Source organism: Ursus arctos, unplaced genomic scaffold (genome assembly GCF_023065955.2).
Source record: "Ursus arctos isolate Adak ecotype North America unplaced genomic scaffold, UrsArc2.0 scaffold_8, whole genome shotgun sequence".
In the NCBI taxonomy this organism is placed as follows: Eukaryota; Metazoa; Chordata; class Mammalia; order Carnivora; family Ursidae; genus Ursus; species Ursus arctos.
The window spans coordinates 70,122,388-70,142,883 of record NW_026623100.1 but is presented as its reverse complement, the minus strand read 5'-3'; the positions used below and the strand labels follow the sequence as shown (position 1 = coordinate 70,142,883).

At 58.0% G+C, this 20,496-nt stretch overlaps 1 protein-coding gene across 4 annotated transcripts in view; it reads right to left on the bottom strand.

Annotated features, from left to right (window-relative positions):
• HS1BP3 (HCLS1 binding protein 3) overlaps positions 1-17,411 on the bottom strand; it is a 29,297-nt gene extending 11,886 nt beyond the window's left edge. The window contains exons 1-4 of one of the 4 annotated variants that reach the window (XM_057309076.1): positions 17,313-17,411; positions 12,500-12,665; positions 8,885-9,092; positions 6,644-6,863 (exon numbers count right to left, since the gene is read on the bottom strand). In XM_057309076.1, the coding sequence (XP_057165059.1) occupies positions 6,644-6,863; positions 8,885-9,092; positions 12,500-12,665; positions 17,313-17,344 (626 nt within the window). In that variant the 5' untranslated portion in view covers positions 17,345-17,411. Of the gene's footprint in view, positions 1-6,643; positions 6,864-8,884; positions 9,093-12,499; positions 12,666-17,124 lie in introns of all 4 variants that reach the window. The other 3 variants (XM_026519516.4, XM_057309077.1, XM_057309078.1) reach the window with 3 other exon arrangements.
• Between the last annotated feature and the right edge of the window lie 3,085 nt (positions 17,412-20,496).

Genomic DNA, 20,496 nt, shown 5'->3' with positions numbered 1-20,496 from the left:
CTGACGTTTCTTCTCTCCACTGGGGCCAAACCCTGCCCCTCGCCCAGCACACACCTGCACCACCACCGAGCCAGGCCGGTCTGGCTGCAAGGGCTCTGCCCCCCACTGCTGGAAAGCAAGGACCCAGCTCTGGCCGCACCCAAAGTGCCCCAAGAGACTGAATATACAAATAGGCAATGGGCAGAGCAGATGTTGTCCCACACCCTGCAGCAACCAGCCCAGGAAATCAAACCACAACTCCGCAGCTAGGGCCCCGACGGCCAGGGCTTGATCGATAACCTCCAGCTACCCTAATCTTTACCCCCTTCCCTTTTCCCAGCCAAAGAAAGCCAAATATGCTCACTCAACGGTCCGCACAGCATGCAGGATGCCCCCCCTCCAGGCACCAGCCTCCCTCACCAACAGCCTCCAGTCGGGGCACACCCGAGCCTTCTCTTTTCCCACTAGGAATCGTTCCTACTCCCAGTCTGCTTCTGAGTCTCTGCTAAATGCAGTCTGGTGGCTGACCCCTCCCTTGCTATGGCCAGCTCTGAATCAAGGCCTTCGCCTGCGCTGTCTTGGTTTATTCCCACATCCCGGATGACACTCCCAATGCTCACGTGACCTGGGGGGGCCTGGCAGTCCCTGTGATTGAGAAAACCCATCACCCCCATCACCTAACACGGAGAACACATGGACGAGGGCCGGGAAGCTGGCACCCTGGCACAGGTGGGGTCTCAGCCTGGGGGTAAGGGGTAAAGTCCTCCCCGGAGCTCCACGGTGGGGAGCTCCACAGAGCGTGACTGTGTGATCTTGGACACGTTCCTGAGTAATAACCGCAAAGATGCTGGATTTGCCCTCCAGTCCCCAGGTGCAAGGCTCCATCATTCTAATGCTCTTACTTGGGGGCAGCCTGAGGCAGGGGAATGGCAGGCATGACCTCCCAAGATTCCACCCCCAGCGAGTCAAGCGACCATTCAGTCCCATCAAGGACAGCCAATCAAGCCAGCTGCTGGGGACTAAGGCTGGGGGGAAGCAGGGAATCCCTGCCCCCTGGCTGTAGCAGTCTGACAGGGTGTACTGGGTCCTGGGAGTTGCATCATACAACAGGAAATGGGAGGGCTGCCTTTAGCTCAGGTTAAACAGCCCAGGGCTTCTTCAGAGCAAAGCTAATCTGAAGTAGTGATAACATTACACAAAGGAAATTTCCTGCACTACATACATCTCACTTTATCCTTCTACCACCGGGGCTGGACTTTGTCTTTCATTTATAGAGAAAGAAACAGAGGCACTAAGAAGTTCAATGACCTGCCCAGTGTCCCCCGGCTGGTAAGGGGCAGAACTGGGATTTGAACCTGGGACTGCCTGTCTCTAATTTTGCTCCGGACTGACCTCACACCCAGCTTTCCCAGTGGCTTTCAAACCATGCTCTAAGGGGTCTGGGCCTTCCACAGAGCCACTCGGCCAAGGGAGAGGTGAGCTGAGGCCAAGGGGGCAGACATCCAGTCTCTACTCCTGTTCCAACCGGGCCAATTCTCCCTCAGGCTGTTTGATACACACTGGGGCTCTGTACAAGATTTCTCCAGAACTGAAATTTTTGCTACTGAATTAAAAAAGGGAAAGTGGATGCCTGGGTGGCTTAGCTGGTTAAGCATCTGCCTTTGGCTCAGACCATGATCCCAGAGTCCCAGGGTCGACCCCCACATCAGGCTCCTGCTCAGCCAGGAGCCTGCTTTTCCCGCTCCCTCTGCTCGTGCTCTCTCCTGGCCGCCTGACAAACAAACAAATAAATAAATCTTCAAAATATCACCTTAAAAAAGAAAAAAAAAGTAGAAAGCACCATCACGCCGTTCATTCGGGCCAGACTTCGTGCGCTGGCATGGACGGGGAGATCTGGTCAGTAGATCACGTGCTGCTGCCCCAGTGGGGGATGTGGTTGTGACCAGTACGACAGCTGTCGCTGTGCCCCCTGCATTCCTCATTGATTTTGGTCCCAGTCCAGGGCTCAGTGCTGTCCATAGCGGTACATGACACAGCCCCACTGTGACCGGGAGAATCGCCCCCTGGCAGGTGGCAGGTGGGAGGGGAGGGAAGCCCAAGAGCCAGAGGGCCCCCCCAGGACCCCCGAGCCCACCCTCCCAGAAGCCCTGTGGCCAGCGGACCTGCTGCTCCTGCCTCATTTCCCTCCTGCCACATCCAAGGCTTTCGTCAACTTTGGTTTCCGGGGCTCTTCTCACGAGCTCCAGGGTGCCGCAGGATTCTCAGCGGGACCTGCTACCCTAGGCGGGGGCCAGAACACGAATGCACCCCAAGCCCGCGAGTGAGGCGGCTGAGAAGTCGCCGCTGCGCCTCTCCCTGCACACCCCGCCATGGCCCACCTGGGGGACATCTTGCTTCCAAATCTCAGAAACGGTGGTTTTGGGAGGTGATGGAGGTGGCAATAACCTTACTGTGGTCACTACTTTGCAATATATACACGTATTAAATATCACATTGTACACCTTAAACTCACATGATGTTACGTGCCGATTAATTCCCAATAAAGCTGGGGCAGAAATAAGTAAATCTCCAATGGGAGCAAGTCTGGGGGTACCTGCCAGCGTGCTGTGCTGGGAGGGTTCCAAAACCACAGGGTCATCCCAGAGCAGTGGTTTCATCCAAATGTAGGGAGTTAAGACAGTGTGATACTAAAACACGTATGAGTCTCTTGTGAAGATAAAGCAATATTTGTATAAACAATTGTGACAAAATACATGATTCACACTCCAAAAAAGTCCAGCTTCCCTGCTGGAGGCCATGCACAGGACACTGGGCGCTGACCCCCCTCCTGTGAGCAGAGAGCCGGGAAACCCGACCTTGAGGGAAGGCATGTCCATGCAGGAACCAGCCTGTCCCTCGGGGTGCCAGGGGTCCCCGGGAGCTGGGGCTGGAGGAGGTGCTCCCTGGGCACCGCGGGAAGAGGTGGAAGGCAGTGGCCTCCCGGGGGGAGCAGGGTTTGCAAGGGCAAAGAGGCCTTCTCAAAAGAGAGGGATTAATTCCCTAAAGAATGCTTCACCGGAGTGGCACAACCGAGGCCCCAGGGCAGAAGCTTCCAGGACCTGGCTCTAGGGCAGTGATCTGGGAGGAAAAGCTCCAGACAGAATAAAGTTCCTCACTGCCTGTAAGAGCAAAAACCTACAGAAAACATCACAATGCCCCCAGGCAGGCACCTGGCAATGCCACTTACAGCACATGGACCCGATGGACTACCAGAGAGTTAAGAACGTAGAACTCCACTTACTGATCTGGAAAAACCCCGTATATAAGCTGAAAATAAGCAAATCATGGAAGGGTGCGCACAACCCAATCCCATTTTGGGGTATGAGAAATGTACATCCAGAACCATAAGCCTTCATGGCAAAAGGCCTTTTCACTGTGTTTTCCATTTTTCTGTACCAGTCGTGGGTTATCCAAGTTACAATTCAAGATGTCCCTAACAGGGTATTTCCAGCAGAAGGTGGGACTATGATAGTAGAATTTCCTCTTTCGCAGGCGTGTGAAGTCAGTAAAACAGAGAGTAAAACCTGACGACTCTGCGGGACAGGGGAAGGGCTGTGTGTGGACGCAGCGAGAGCAGCACAGGGTAAGAGGCATGCGTGCTATGCGTGCTGCTCCACGGCCACGCCGGGACAGGGAAGCTCAAAACCCTGCGAACAGGGGCGCAGCAGAGCCAGCCCGAGCCGGCCGAAGGCTGTCTGTCTGAAGCACTCCGCACTGGTGCAGCGACTGCCTTTTCCCCTAATCAAAACCAGGTTTAAGAGACAAAGAAAAGCCAGGCCAGTCCCTGCAGCCGGCTTTGTGCTGACGACCCCCCTTCCAGCAGCCCTGCCGCGGAGCAACAGCGCCCCGCAGGGTCCACAGCAGGAAGGACCTGGAAACGCCGCTGCTCCAGAAAGCCAGGCCCGGATGGGGCTTGCGGGTGGGGGGTGGCGCACATCTGGGAGAGCGGGGTGCAACCGAAGGCCCGGGAGTTGGGGGGGAATATGCGTGCAATGCCCAAGTCTCCTGCAAAAACCAGAATGCTCCCCACTCCCCACTAACAGGCAGGGTGGGCAACCTGTTCAATAGTCAACAGGCTCACCTGGGAGCCCAGGAGAGGCCACGGGGGGGGGGGGGGGGCGGCGGCACTGTCACATGCAAGGCTCAGCCAAGTCCCTGCTCAACTGTCCTCGACTTTCCCATCTGTGAAAGGGGGATAATCCTAGGGCCCTGCCCACCTCCCACGTTGCAGAATGACTGGAATCAAGGGACAGTGCAAGGGGACACCACCGAGTCGTGACCTGCCATCTGTGGCTGCATGAATTTGGAGGAGCTATACCTGTCTCCAGACTTCAGCTTCCACACACACACACACACACACACACACACACACACACACACACACAAATGAGCCTGATGCCAGTGCTGGCTTCCCAGAGCACCATTTCCCACATCAAACCCACACAGGTCCTGAGAGCAATGTGGTGTGTCATGACCTCTTAAAAAAAACAAAACAAAACAGCAGAAGTAGAAGAGAAATGTCTCTTCCCAGGAATGGGAATCAGTTCCTGGTGTTCAGTAAGTTCTCAAAAAGCCTTAGGTGCTATCCTCCCTGATGAGAGCCACAGCAGTGACTGCTGTCACACCAGTCACTACAGGAGAAACTAGAAGGTCTTAAGCCTCTGGGATCCCTTTCAGGTGCTACGCTTTCCCAGGATTCGGGAATGAGGCCCCCGGAGCTGGCGACGGTGCTGGGGGGCAGGTGGTCCCAGACGGCTGACACATCCCTCGACAATCTGCTACTGGAATAAGTAGGAAATTCAAGGCAACCCTTGCCAACCCCAAAGAGCATTTTCCTACCCAAAAAAGGAGCCGCTTTGCTAAGCGTGACCCTCAGCCAAAGGCTGGCGCAAACCACTGAAGTCCTTCTCCGTCTGGCTTTACGGATGGTTACTCAGAACAACAGAGAGCCTGAGTTCAAACAAAGCCTCATTTTGACCAAAATAAAGCCCAAGAAGGGCCTGCAGGTCGTATAAAGCCAATAAGCGGCTATTATAGACTTCTCCCCACAGAACCTCGCTGCCTCTCCCCCAGGGGTGCTGACCCCGTCCAGGTCAGGGGGACTGTGGAGGGCCGGGGGACCCGACTCCCGGGCATCAAGGTGCTGCACGACTTCCGGCTCTGGTCCTGTGTGTCCTGCAGTGCTGGATCTTCCCTGAGTGTGAATTCTTGTCCCTTCCAGGCTGGTCACAGGGCAGTCCTGCAGCCACATCTCCTCCTGTGTGTCCCCAGCCTCACATCCCCCCGACCCCCCCGGGAAAGGCAGGCTGGTGGACAGCGGGCAGAGCCTTCTGGACTGTGATGTTCATGTCCTTTATGCTGAACTTGCCCCTCCCTCATTTCTGGAATAGGACCTGCGAGACAGGCTTCCCTCGTCTGTTGACTGAACTTCGATCTCTCATCAGGGCAGAGGGGCTGTCACCCTGGGTCTACGGTCTGAGTTGGTGGAGGGGGTGCTGCAGCCATGAGAAGAGTGAGTGTTAGCATTCATGTTAACTCGGTCTCCACAAGAGCCCTACAGAGAGGTGCTACCATTACCCTACTGACCGCAGAAAACTGAAGACAAGGGGTACATTGCCAGGGACATGCTGCTGGTAAATGGCAGAGCCAGGATCAAGGCCAAGCAGTGTCCAGGACCCTGAACTAGACTGGAATCCTAGTACCATTATTTACCAGCTGTCTGACCTTGGGCAGGGCACTCGGCCTCTGCAGGCTTCAGTTTCTCTAACCTGTAAAATGGGACGACAGACAGCATCTCCTTGCAGGCAGGTGTCAATGAGACACAGTGTACGAAAGGCGGAGCACCCGCTCAGCGTGTACGAGGTGCTCAGAAGCATTAGCTCCCACCTTGTTTCGTGCACGTTTGGGCCAAGAGGTGGTGAGTCTGTCTGTCTGGGAGGTCCGCAGATGTCTCTCTGGTCTCATCCTGCCCATACCCCCTGCCCCCAGCACAGGGTGGTCATGCAGTGGGGGCTCGGGAGGAGTGCACTGAGTAGGCAAAGACAGGGGCTCAGGAAAGAAGGCAGCAGATGACAGCATCAGGACACAGAGGGACCACTGAGACCGCACCCGGCTTACCTCTTCCCCAGTGTAGCTGTGCGCGCACCTGTGTGTGTGTACGCACAAGTAAAGGGAACTCAGCTGACTGGCCGGGGGCCCCGGGGCTCACTCTACCTTCTTCACCACACATAGCTGGCACCTTACAGGTTATTGGTCCCCTCTACCCCTGTATTCACGGGCCTTACAACTGGCCTGCGGGGAGGCAGGGCCCAGGTAAACACCCGTGCTGTAAGAACACTGACACAGGGCCCAGGGGGCTCCAATCACGTGCCACAAGCCCCAGGCTGTCAGTGATGAGCTGGGGGCAGCCCTGCTGGGACTCAGTACAGAGCTGGGGACCCAGGGCCTGCCCCGTGGCCAGGGAGAAGGTAACATCTGAGTCCAGCCCAAGCACACCAGGCCACGTGGAGTGATGATCCAGGAAGACAGGTTTTCTCAGGCTCTCAGGACAGAGGCAGAGAGGAGCCCTCACCAGAGAGCCCGGAGCAAGCCAGAAGGAGGCCCCATCCAGGACGTGGAGACCTACCGCATGATGCCCAGAGGGTCCAGTGCCTCCTCCTCTTCCTCCTCGGAGGATTTTCCTGCATCCTCGCCCTCCCGGCCTGGGATGGGCAGAGCCTCAAGCTCTGCTCGGTCCTGCTGCTTGAAGAAGTCGAAAGCCTCCCCGTCATCCCGGGCCTGGTTGGGTGTATCCAGGACAGAGACATCTCTGCTGGTGAGGTCCGCAGCCCCTGGGGACCTGGTGCCTGTGGAAGGAGAAGGAGGAGGGCACCTGACACCCACTGCCAGGGGACGAGGTGGTGTCGCCCCACACCCAAGCTCCTGTGCCAGGACCTGAGCTGGGGGCTTCCTGCAGTGTCCTCAGACGGGGGCAGCCAGGGCTCCAAGCCTGAAGCCTGCGGCAAAGCCTAGATTGGTGGAGTGGTTATAGGTGGGAGCCTTGGAACATGCTGACAGCACAGCAACAGTACGTCTACGTCTGCGGGCTAAGGGCAGAAAAAGCCAGCCAGTGTACCTTTGTGGGGCATATCAGGGAGCTCTGACAATCCAACCACGAATGAAGACCTGCTCCAAGGGTCTGGGCACTTAGACTCTGAACCCAATGGGTGCACAGTGAGCTCATGGAAGATTCCAGAACAAAATGTAATGGCTCCATTACAAACTGGCTTATATGAGCGCTTCTCAAAGCATGGTCCACAGGTGGATATCCATGATGTGGTAAGCACAGAAAGGGAGAGCAAGCATCTGGAATCTTCCATAGCAGCTTGGCATTGTCACGACACCCAGACATGTGATTCTGTATTTGTGAACTATCTGTGACAGATTGGGAATACAAATCCAGTCCTTTCCCACGGACGGACTGAGAAGCATGGGTTCAGACTTCTTCATCTCTACCCAGTTAGTTAGAGTAGCAGACCTTTGAAAGCAGTTCCTTTAAAAAAAAAAAAATACCACCCTTAGATAGAGAAGCTACAGGATGCCTGGCATACAGGATGTTAACACGCACACCGAGGTAATAAGTGTTACTGCATCACGTGAACCCAAGCAGTAATGATATGCTGCCTTACCTTATGCTATTTTATTAGAACGAATGTGAAAATACCACTCAAAATTTCATGAACTTTCAGTTTCATCTAACAGGCATCATGTAAAAAGCATTTTACAGGTATGGACTCACTGAACTACTGTAAAAATCCACACGAGAGATCCTGTTCATGCCTCCACTTAATAGGTAAGGACACGGAGGCGCAGAAAGGCTGGGAGAGTCAGACCACCGTATCCCGCTTCTCTGTAACAAAGGGGCCAGGAGATCTGGTTTCTTCCAGTTATGGATCAGCTGGGGCGCCCATACCACAGGCAACACAGCCCACTGGGGGCAAGCAGGTTGTGATCTTGTAGCAAACTCGGGGCCCACAGGTGCATGTGGGGGGCTGGAAAAGGAGAGAGGAGGCCGGGGCTCTGCAGCCACACCAGCCCCAGCCTCAGTGCGTTCACTAGCTTTGGCTTTTTTATTCTTCACCCCTTAAAAAAATTGTTTTGGCTTGGTTGCTACTGTCTGAAAAACTCCCGTCTGTCTTGCGAAGCTTAGAGACCACAGTCATTGGGAAGAAAAGTGAAACAGAATAGTCCAAAGAGGGGAGAAAGTCAGGGGGGAGAGCCCAGCCCCTCCCGAGGGGACCCCTCCCCGCCCGGGGCACAAGCGCTTCGTGGGCCTTGGGAATCCGTGCAGGCCTGCACACCGGGGTGTGCTGAGTGAGGGGGTACATGTCAGCCATCCTTCTAGAGAGCAGGCTCTGTCGTACACAGAGAGAGAGAGTTCTCACGCCACCTGGCAGCCAGGCATCCTCCTGTCTGACAGCTGAGGAAACCGGAAAGGGGGGGAGGTGGCTGCGGACACAGCCTGCAAGGGTTTGAGGTCCCGGTACCGGACCAGTGTGGGCTGAGCCTGCACCTGCCGCCGTACCCACCACCATCGCCGGTGGGTGCAAGCCAAGGGAGGTGTCCCCAGGGCTCAGGTCCGCAGGCCTGGCTGGCAGGAGGCAAAGTGGGGTGTGTGTGTGTATGGGTTGAGGGGCTCTGGGGATGGCCAGGAGGGGCATGGGTGGGGTCAGACTACAGAGAAGGCCCCGCGTGAGCCCTGTCCATCACCCAGGCAGTCAGCCTCCTCCTGCTAGCAGCTGTGGGCCCGCTCCGGCCCAGCCAGGGGAGTGAGGCCTAGCTCTGGGCCAAGGGAGACCTCAGAGGTTTGGGACAGAGCCTCAGGTACCTAAGAATTCTAGCAGCTCTGGGCTTCCGGCCAACTCGGCGTCCTTGGAGACACAGCGCAGAATCTCATTGAACACGGCTCTTCTTTCCCGGATGTCGGACTCCCCAACGAACAGGACCTTCTTGGGGAGCGGGGGAAGGGTGGCCGTGGGGTAACGGCTGCTCAGCTTCTGGTAGAGCTCCTCAATCTCGCTGTACTTTTTGGAGACCTGGAGGGAGAGGAACATGTGGCTTCCTGAGTACTGGCCCCCTCACCCCGCCCAGAGAGCCCGGAGGCCAGGCTATTTGGAGAGCCCCTCCCCAGGACAGCTGCCACAGGACAGACAGGGGTCGTGGGTGTGCCTCGCTCCCTCTGACCCTCCACCCATCCCCCTGCCTTAGGCTCCCTTCCCAACACCCCCTAACCCGTGCTAGGCTGAATTACGAAAGTCTTAGCAGCCCAAGGGGAGATACAGTCACAGGATTCCATGCACTGCCACAGCTCCAGGTAGAGACATGCGGCCCACAGGTGATCCTGGAGGCTGCCGGCCTCCATTCCGGGCCTGTAGCATATTAGTGGGGTGACCTCATGGTCTGGCCGGCTGTTAGGTCATCTTCCTACAACAACATGAGTCACCTCCTGTCAGCACGATCTCTGGGTCACTCCTCCGTGTGCAGCAGCAGCCCTCTAGTGGGGACGGTCCTTACTGTGCTCACGTGGAGAAGAACCAGCTATGGCAAGGTTGTTTCTCGACTCCCCGCACCCTGGGACCTCGGGGAAGCAGGCCGGAAGGGGGTCCCAGGCCATCTGAGTCACCCCGAGACAGCACGCTGTCTCCAGCTGAGTTCGCTCTGTCTGAGGCCCCAGCACGGGCAGCCCCACACGGCCCAGGCCTCACGTGGCGTGAGCAGCTGAAGCATGGCGGCTGGAGGCGTCGTTGCAGACCATGTGACACAAGGCGGGCTCTCAGAGAGTCCCCTGCGCTGAGCCACACAGCCCACCAGCCGCCCAGTGTCCTCTCTTGTCTTGGACTCTGTGCTCTCCCTGCATGCAAGACCTGTCTCCCCGACTCTGCTGAGGGAGCACGGAGCACGCAGACACGCACAGTCCCTCTCCTACTCCCAGGCCAATGCTGGAAATGCTGCTGTGGCCGACGGACAAGACCTGGGAACCCCGGGGCACAGCGGTGTCAGGGCACACAGCCCTGGCCAACTGCAACTCTCCCAAGAACCCCCAGCCTGTGAGGGTTTCAGATGCCGGCAGGTGGCGGGGGTGGAATTTAGATCCCCAGCACCCCTGTCCCCACACACACTGGGGAGTCACCTGGGACAGGGGACTGCAGCCAGCAGTTGTCCACACAAGAGCCGGGCTCTGAAGCCTTCCTGAGAACAGCCCCCAAGGAAAGGTAAGGCGATCCCTTCACACAAGTGGTGCAGGCTCCAACCCCACCCTCTGTGGTCCTTGTGACCCAGCCAGGCAGGGACTGGGCCCCATCCAGGAAGCATTGACCCTGAGGGTTGAGCGCCCTCTGCTGGCCACGCGGGGCCAGACAGCTCCACTCCGGCCCAGCCGGCGGACTTGCTGGGACTGGGGGGTCCTGGAAGCTTTGTGTCTCCAAGAGCACTGACTGTGCCAGGGGCCAGGAAGTTTTAAGTCAGGGGTGTCACCCCATCCAGGACCCACATTCATCAGTGTTCCAAAGCCAGGGTTTTTCAAGTAGCTACCTCAACGGCAGTACGAGGAGGCTCACAGAGAGGCAGGGAGTGCAGAGCACGGGAGCTCGTGAGTCTGGCGCGTCCACGCAGGGCAGACAGCACCGCTCCCGTCTCTGATGAAAGGGTGTGTGCCTGTGCCGGCAGCACACACGGGAGCCTGCCACAAGGCCGGCGGACACGGTGCCCCTCTCTGGGGGCTGGTTTTACTTTCTGATGAGCAATTAAATTCATTTTTATATTAAAATGTGTATCCTTTCCAGGAACAGAATGCAAAATGCTTTTTTTTTTTCTTTTTTTAAAGTTAAATTGTGGTACTTCAGGTATTTCCAGGCTTTTGGTTGCATCCCCAGATTTCAAGGGGGGGGTAAATGCGTTCGCCTCTGCCCTTACAGGTGGCTCACGATGTCTGAGAGGCACCTGCAGGAATGGCCACCTAGGCACACAGGCGCACCCCTCAGAGGGTGTGGGCGCCACTGGTCAGGAGAAAGCGGCACTGGTGCGATGCGAGGAGGGGTCAAGTTGTCTTCACACACAGCCTCGCACGTGAGGCTGGGCCCTGGCACGGGACGAGCGGGCTCGCCTGGACGCTCCTCAGGGCTCCCCGTTATGCCTGGAGCCGTGACCTCAGATATGCTCTTCTGCGCCCGTCCCCAACGTGTTGGGTGTGTTGGGCTCCACTGGGGGTCGGGCCAGATTATCAGGAGCTGCGAACCCCACCACCACTCACAGCCGAGCAGGACCAGAACCATCACCTAACATCAGACCTTGATTCTCACCAAAAGCTGACGTAGCACGGGAAAGACAGCATGCTTTTGGACGCTTCACACGTGTCAACTCGCCCTCGAGGAAAGACCCGTGCCTGCATTTTTATCTCTGAGAAGGAGACGTCTCTGCTACTGGGGTACCGGAGCGAGGTCACGCACTGTTTCCCTTTCTGCCTGGGCTGCCAGGAGATTCAGAATGAACCATGTGCAAACCTGTAGCTACTGATTCCGTCTATACCACAGGACTCTTGCTCCTTTCACCTTTATTTTGAAGCTCTCTCTTCCCTTAGCTCCGGTGACTCCACGATGCCCCCTTCTCTTCCCTTGGTCTCAGAGGCTCCTCCCTCTCCGTGACTGTCCCTGGGCTGCTGGGTCTCTGGGGTTCCCTCCTAAGCCCTTCCCTCCGCCCTCCATGTCCATTCTCTGGGCAACCTCATTCACTCCCAGACTTTTAACGTCACCTCCAAGCTGACGCCTGCCACACCTGCCTCCTAGGCCTGACCGGTCCCTCGCTCCGGCCTCATGGATTCATCCTCCTGTGTCCATCAGGCAGACACTTCACGCTCCACACGTCCCCTGAGACCTGCCCCTCCGCTCCTTACTTCTGGTGCAGACAGTCGGTCAGCAGACGATATGCACGTTACCCTGGAGATATTTTACAACTCTCTGCCTCCCCCTCACACCAAGCACTGCTGGCCTGCCTCCAGCCCTCCCCTGGGGCATCACTGGCCTCGTCACGGGGCCCCCTGCCCTTGCCCGGTTCTTTCCAGTCCAACTCCGCTCCCCACCATAGAGGCCAGTGAGTCACTCCCCTACTTCAAATGCCTCCTTGGCTACAAGACAGTCAGGCTCCCTACAAGCCCCCCACGACCTGGACTCTGCCCCTCGTCTCCCGCCTCCTCCAGGGTAATACTCCACTGCACGCAGCTCCCCACACACAACCCCGTGGCTAGCCTCCACTTCGGCTGTGCCCTCTGCCTGGGATACCCTTGTGCCCTTCCGACACCTTCTGGCACTCTCAGGCCCTGAGTGAGTGCTGGCTAGAGAAGCGCCCGCTCCCTGGTGCTGCTCATACCCCAGTGGCGGGTGTGTCTGTGCGCCTGGCCCTCTGGTCCCTGGGCCCCCTCAGGAGCATCCTGACAGAGCCCCCAGCTCACCAAGAACTGGACGACATCCTCGGGCCTGTGCTTAGCCGACTTGAATGCAGCCAGCCGGGTAACCACCAGGATCTGGTACTCCACGTGGCCTGACATCATCTTGCCCCGCACCTCCTGGTGCTGGGGCACGGTCAGGTCGAGGCCCGTGTGGACATTCTGAACTCGCCTGCCAAAGGGAGAGAAGGCAAAGGAAGCTCAGGTTCCAGTCAGCAGGCTTTTCGAGCGACACGCAGACAGGACCTCAGTGGGGGGCAGGGGGGCCCTGCAGGTCTGGGTGGGGGGCTACTCTGCGGGCTGTCCTCAGAGGTCACTGCTTCAGGCCACCTGCCCCACCACACAGCAGCCCCTGGGCTGCTCCCAAAGGGCCGTCCCCAGCAGGAAAACAAGTGGGCACAGAAGAGACGGGGCTCGTGGAAGATCCCTAACAAAGAGGTGTGTTCCACACTCGAGCCCCCGCAGGATTCAGAGGGATGGCATCTGGGAGCTCTATTCCCACCAAGGAAAGTGCCTGGCTCTTTGCGCACAAGCAGTCTGTGACACGTTGCCAGGAACCTGGATAGAGACTCAGCTCTTCAGTGAACCGGAGGGCAGCAGAGCTACAACGGAACCTGCCCAGGGCGGGTAGGATGGGAAGGGCCCTGGATGCAGGGTCCTCATTAGCCTCAGGGCCCCACAAGGCACTGACAAGGCTGCTGCATGACGCTTTGAGAGGGTGCTCAGCAAAACAGCACAGCTCTTGGAAATCTGTCAACGCTACACAAATATACTGAATTGCATGGGGGGCAAACAAGTCATGAAACGTATTTTCTGAAGTGATAAAAAAATTGTAACTGCATCCTCATCCTCTGTAAGGAGGCCATGCAGACCCGTGCGTACAAGTACACGTCACACAGACCTAGCACAGGACCCCGCATCACCAAGGTCGAGACCTGGTACAGGCTGGGCAGGACTTCCAGAACACAGGCAAAGGGGTGCTCTGAGGAGAAGGGCACTTCTGGGCTAAAACTGAACCAGGGCAGGGCCTGGAAACCTCTCTGGACGCATGTCCCAATCCCTCAAAGACATGCCGTCCACCAGGACTCCTTCCACGTGGATTTCTCCCACCTCCATACCAGGCATGCGACATGGTCCGCATGGTGATGCCGTCTGTCACCCACCAGGGACAAGAGCCATACACCTGCATGACAAGTGTGCACACATGCACTGGCCCTACGGACCTCCGCACGCGCAGACATCCTCATGGGACGCAGGGCACACCGTCAGAAGGACCGATGACTGAGGGAAGCCCAGGCGACACCGAATGTACTTCTGTGAGATGGAAAGACGCAACTAACCTATCAGCCCTCCCTTCCTTGGGCCAGTAACCGAATGAGCATGCTTGGCCTCATGCTGAGCGAGCTGGTGCCGCTCCCGGCTTGGCGCACAGTGCGCGCGTGTTCTGTGCCGAGCGCGGGAGCGCGGAGCCCACTAAAGGTCAGCCTGGCAGCGGCCGGCACTGCTGCAGGCTCTCGGCACCTCACCTGAGTCACTCGGGCTCTCGCGGTCCTACGAGGGACACAACGGCTGAGACCCATTTAAAGAGAGGGACAGAGGCACAAGGGAGTCACCTGCCTGGGTCTCCGCAGGTCAGAGCTGGAGCCGGAGGGTTCACACCCAGGCCGTTGCCCCAGAGCCCGCGCTGCCTCTTCCAGGGTGCAGGGAGGTAGGGATTGGGATCATTCTGGCAATGCAGCACAGGAGGGCAGAAGTGCAGAGGAGGGGGTCTCTTGGCCGCGAAAAGCAGGTGTGAAGGAGCCCCTGGCCTCCCCGCTGGCAGGCACCTCCTATGGCTGGGCTCACCTCTCCCTTAGTACCCCGCACTGACCACCTGAGACCTGCAGTCCACCATCCCAATGCCTTCCGCTGTCCCTCCTGTCACGCCTCGTCAGCTGGGAGGCCCTGGGGTGCCACTGCTGCAATCACTGCTTCAGGCCCAGATCTCCCGCCCCCTCCCAAATCCTCCAGTTCTCTGCCTCCTTTGTACCGGCGCCCAGCAGCTGCCTGGGATGGGGACAAACGCTCGGACATGCCCCCGGGCCAGCCTGAAATTCACGGCCACAACCTGCCAGCTGCAGCCGGGGCCTGGCACCCCTCCCCTGGTCTAGACCCGGGCTCTCCAAGTATGGTCCCTGCCGCATTGGTGTCACCTGGGAAATTCAGGCCACTGAATCAGAAGCCCTGGGTGGGGGGTACCCCACTATCTTCATGTTGACAACTCCTCCAGCTGACCAATGCACTTGAGCACCTGAGCCTGACTCACTCACTCTCCCACGCCCCTGGACCCCACGTAAACTTCTGCCACGAAAGGCCAGATAATAAACATTTTAGGCTTTGCAGGACATACGCTCTCTGCCACAACGACTCAACTCAGCCATGCGGCAGGACAGCGGCCATAGATGATACGTAAACTCTTATTTACAAAAGCAAGAAGTGGGCACGATTTGGCTCACGAGCTTGGTCTGGCCAGCTATGCCTTCCACCAAGCTTCTCGAACCTCAGGTGCACCCGAGTCACCTGAGCAAGCTGTCAATATGCAGATGTGGGTTCCACAGGTCGGGGCGGGGCCTGAGAGTCTGCATTTCCAGCCAGCTCCCAGGTGATGCTGATGCCACCCTGGGGCTCCTGGGACCATCCGCTGAGCAGCAGGACACGGAGTCAACACCGCCTCTCTCAACAACCCCCGAGAAACCCCCAATGCCTGTTCTTCCCCGACAGCCCTGTTTCTTTTTTCACTGAGAAGGGCAGCAATCAGAGAAACCCCTGAGCCTCCCCCACCACTGGGGACATGCTGGTTGGCTCCTACTTGTGGCCATCTCCTCAGGCATGCTTTTGCAAGTCTTCCCCCGCCCTCACCCTCCCACTGTCCCCCTGCTCCCAAACCCACAGCTCTTTACTGCCTCCCCCAACACTCCCCCAGGCCCACTCCACTCCAGCCATGCTGGCCTCCTTGCTGGCACCCAAGCACCATCCACCCCCGCCCCTGCCCCAGGACATTGGCTCTGCTGTCCTCTCTGCTTCGTATGGTCTTGTTCAAGATATCCTCACGGCTCTCTCCCTCAGGGAGCTTGTCAGAATCTGCTCAACTGCCACTCTATCAGAACGACACTCCTGGACAAAACAGCACTCACTCTTCCTATCTGTTTTTCTCCTACCGTTTTATTTTCCTTCACACCGTTTACCATCCCTGACACACCATCCCTTTCCCTACTGTCCAGCTGTCCCCACTAAAGCTCCAGGACATGGCCTTCATTTTGTTCACTGCTGTGCCCTAGACTCTGAACCGGTCCTCGGCACAGAGCAGGCTCCCGGTCAGTAGCTGCTGCAGGAACGCATGCGGTGACAGGCGGTGGCGGCTGAGCTGGAAAGCCGAACGGGGCCCGACTGTGAACAGCCTGCCCTCGTGGCTGGTCTCAAGCACTGGGACCCCCCCTGTGGGCAGCTGCTTGGGTTCGCCGGTGCCTGCCAGCAGGAAGGGGCGAGCACCACCCACCGGGCCTTCATCACCAGCACCCAGGACTGCGAGCAGGCCCTGCCGGGCTGGGGCAGGGAGGGAAGCCACCGACCCCTTCCCAAACACCCGGCACCAAAGTCACAGCCCATCTGCTTGTGGCTGAGAGGGGTGTCTGCCGCTGGCGCTATTCATACCTGCCAACCTCAAACCTTTCTGCACAGCAGGAAACAGGCTCAGGGAGGGGTGACTTGGGGAGCACCAGGTACACCTCTTGTGCCCATGAAGACACAGCCTGTGACCTCACTGTGTCATGCAGAGGATAGCACGTAGGTTGTGGCATCAGGGTTTCCTTACAATATCACATTTTTCTAGACGTGAGGTCACAGGGGAGTTCAGGTTATAGCTGGCAAAAGAACAGCTGGGCTGGGAAATATGCGTTCATTTATGCAATAAACCGGCGTCTTAGACCAAGATTCTGTGCAGGGGGAATGAGGGTGGTGTCTGTGAAAATACCTTAAGTGAGTCACTCTAGAAAGAGTCAAAGCATGTGCCTCCCATCCTTCCCAGGATCCATGTGCCCTGGGTCCTCCAGGAGTGGGTCAGGGTGCGCTCACACTGCACCTTCGGCCGCCCAGGCCTCTGCTGTAACTTGTCCTGCCCATGCGCGACCTCCGTGAGCGGCTGCCACCTCTTCTCTCCCTTCACCTGGCTCCCGCCTACTCTTCCTGAGGGACGCGGCCTCATTCGCCCACTCCTAGAAGCCGGGTTCCGCCGTTGCACTGTGCTCCCATGGCAACCTGAACCTACTACCCGCCCCCTGCCCCAAGATCTGGCCCCCGCAGGTCTGTGTTCATTCCGTGTGCCCTGCAGGGCTGAGCCTTTTCTGATTCACCCCCGTCCCCAGTGCCATGCACCGGGCCTGGTACACAGTGAGCACTGAAAGGAGGCATAAACTGTATTTTCGGGCTAAGAAGAAATGAACGCACGTCGGCAAAGGGGAGAGGAGACCCCCCTCCCTCCGCCCGCCTGCGGGACCAGCCAATCCCGGCTTCCACTGGGTACGCGACGAGTTCGTTACCCTTTCAAGGGCCTCAGTTTTCCCCATCTGTAAAACGGGGACACTCAGTGCGCCCACCTCTCCTGCAGGACGGTAGACGGGCCGACCCCAGACAACCCGCCAGGGCGGTGGCGAGGCCGGGCCGCGGGCCCACCAGGCCGGACGCCTCCGCCTGCTCCTCCGACTGGGGCGCATCCCGCTTGTTCGCGCGCACCCGGAGTCTACGCTGCCCGAAACGCGGCGCCGGGCACGGGGGTCTGGCTCACCTGGAGGTGACGAGCACCGCCGGGGACTGCATGACTGCGGCGGCTCCGGGCGGGGCGCACGGTCACGGGACCCGCTGGCGCTGGCGTCGTCGCGTCCCCGCCCCGCGCGCTCGGCCCGCCCCGGCTCCGGCTCCGGCTCCGGCCCCGGCCCCCGCCCGCCCCCTGGTGGCCACCGACCTCAGCCAGCGGCCGCTGTGAATTTCCGGCCTTTCTGGGACTTTGCGCACTGACCACGCACCGACTGCCCTGCGCCGGCTCCACTGTCGGAGGCCCGGGTCCAGCTAGGCCACGCCCCCTGCCCCCTGCCTGCCCGCCGCCCCCCGCCCCCCCGCCGCAGGCCCAGACCAGTGTCCTGAGCCAACCCAGCGGCCAGAGGCACGCAAGGATAAACGGAAGAGGCTTGCTGGTAACCGCAAGGCCTGGTGTGCGCCAGTTGTCCTGGCAGCGACAGCGCCCGGTTCCCTCTTAGGAGAGTGCCCAGTGTCCCGGTTCAGACGGTAAATTACTTGGCTCCCCTGCCTTGGGGAGAGTGTTGGGAAACAAGGCAGCCAGTGGTCATGGCCCTGGGGATGCTCAGAGGAGGGTCAAATGAGGTAACCTATAACCCAGCAAACAAGATCAATTAGACCCGTTTGTGGGGCGTTGTCCAAAGAAGCAGCAGCTGACGACTCCAGGGCCTTCTAATGGCTCTCCTGAAAGAGGCCAACTGGGCCTTCTCAACAAAAGCTTCTGAAAGGTTCTTTCCTCTCCCCTGCTAAAGAGATATTGTTCTCTTTTTAAAACCCCACGAAGACTTCCTGAGACTCCTGCAATCCACCCCGGACTCTCACAGCAGGGGCCTCAGGCCCAGCTCAGTAGAGCAAGGGCACATGGGGATCGATGCCCAAGGGTCTGGAGGAGACAGCAGAGGGAGGGTTCTTGCTCAAACGACCTAGCGGGATTCTTGCTGAAGGAGGCCAGGGCTTAGATATCAAAGGTGCAGGTGGAGAACTTGATCAGATGTGGAAGGTGATCAGATTCCCCCTGGGGGTGGGGGGGGGATAGTGGGGGGCAATTGTCTCTCAGCTGACTTAATGGGATTCTTGCTAAGACTGGGGCATCCCTGCAGGCTGCAGAGGGAGAGTCGGGTCAAGGTCAAGGCTGATTGGAGAAGAAGGATCAGAGGAGCCTAAAGTTTGGTCAAGGAGAGAGTCTTTGTTGCCCCAAAGTTTCCCTCTCACAGAGCTGCTAACACTGTCCCTCTTTCTCGGTGTGCAGACCCCTCTCTCCAGGTACCGTTCCTTCCTAATGACACCCCTCTCCCACGCTGCTCCCCGCCCTCTGGGAAGAGGAGGCAAGGCTTCTGCTCCCCTGCATTTTCCAAAGAACCAGCCTCCCTCCCCCACCCCCACTGCCCAGTCCTTCTCAACAAACTCTCCAGCTGTGACCACCTGTAGGCTGGGTCAGGGCAGGCAGAGAGTGACATTTAGTTAATATGTCTGCTCTAATGTTTAGCAACTAAAAAGACAGATTCTGCTTGGCTTCTGCCGCTAGTCAGACTCCATCACAAAGCTGCTCCCTGCTTTCTCTCATGGCCTTTTCACGCATTCATGCATGTACTCATTCATTCATTCAATAATATCTACTGAGCTGGGGCTTTGTTCCGGGCCCTGTGGCGGCTCACGCTACCCGGTGAACAGGACACTCAGCCCTGTGGGCCTGGAGCCCCTGATGTCAGGATCCTGGGTTGGAAGCTGCTGAAGCCGCCTGGGGCCGAGCCTCCATTGAGCCCATGGACACAGCCCAGGAGGATCTAGGGAAGCACTTATATCCCCAGAGCACAGGTGGGGGGTTGTGAAGAACGGGACTCCCCCTTGTTGCCGCAACTGGTAGCTTGCCTGTCACCCATGCCTTGCAGGCAGGTGAAACTCACCCCTGGCCCCAGGGCTCCTGAGTGCAAGCGCTAGGGCACTTGGGGCTCCTGGTGCCTGCCAAGAACACGACTGGCTCCCCATGACAGAGCCACCCCATCCCTGAGAGCAATCCCATTTTCTGCCTCTGTGGGTCCTGCTTGCCCCTCCGTGGCTCCAGTGGATAATTGTATACAATGCACGGAATGTGGGATCTAAATCTGATATTTTCTGCTTCCTGCCTGACTCAGGGAGCCCCTGCCATGGCTGAAGCGACAGTAATGGAAACCACATTGCGGAGGAGCTCATAATTTCCCTTCGCAGCACCCTGGAGGAATGCTCCAGGCGTCAGTTTCCCCCTACTCCGGGGAAGTCACTGGGCCCCAGGGCTGCGCAGCCCGCAGCCCGGGAATCCGATCTGAGCTCTGGCGGCATCGTGCACTAACAGCCCTTGTTCCTGGTGGGGTGGGTCTCCCGGGGATCTGCTGATTTGTCCCTGTCCTCTGAAGTGATGCTTCAGCACTCTCAGGGTCTAGGCATCCCAAGTGGAGCAGGGCCGCCACCTCCCCGGTTACTCAGCAAACGCTCCCAGCCACAGCTCTGAGCCTGTGACGCTGCCAGGCTGTGAGGATGCAGCAGACACAGGCTTCCTCGGTGGGGCTCACACATCATCAGGAACGGCTGGAGATCTGTCAACACAGATGCAGGCCCGAGATGCACAGGGAAGGGCATACAACTAACTCCTCCTGGGGCTGGGGCATACAAGGAACTCTTCCCGGAGGAGGTGGTGCCAGACCTGGGTCATGAAAGACATGAATGTTATCTCTGAGCTTCGGGTTTTCTTACTGATGAAATGCACATAATTCACAGCATTGCTTAAGATTAAAGATGACTGGGATGAGAGGAAATGTGTGGTAAGCACCATAGGTTAGCTACCCCAGAGCCATTCACAGCTCTGCCTCTTTAACGTTCACTGCCACGGAGGCTGGAAAGATAAAGCACTCCCCCACCCCCCAGCCTCCCTTGCAGTTAGGAGGGCACGTGTGACAATTCCGGCCACACATCCAGAAGTTCCTGAGGATGATTTACCTCATTAAAAGAAAACTCTTCGTTTCTTGCCTGTCTTCTGCCTGGAAAGGAGATGGGATGCTGGAGAGGCAGCAGCCATATTGTGGCTATGAAGCACAGCATGAATTTGGGGCCCACTCATTAAAGATGGAAGAGGCTGGGGGCCTGATGGCTCATGAACTATCATACAAGCCCTAGACTCTTTCTTGAGATGTGTCAAGACTTCT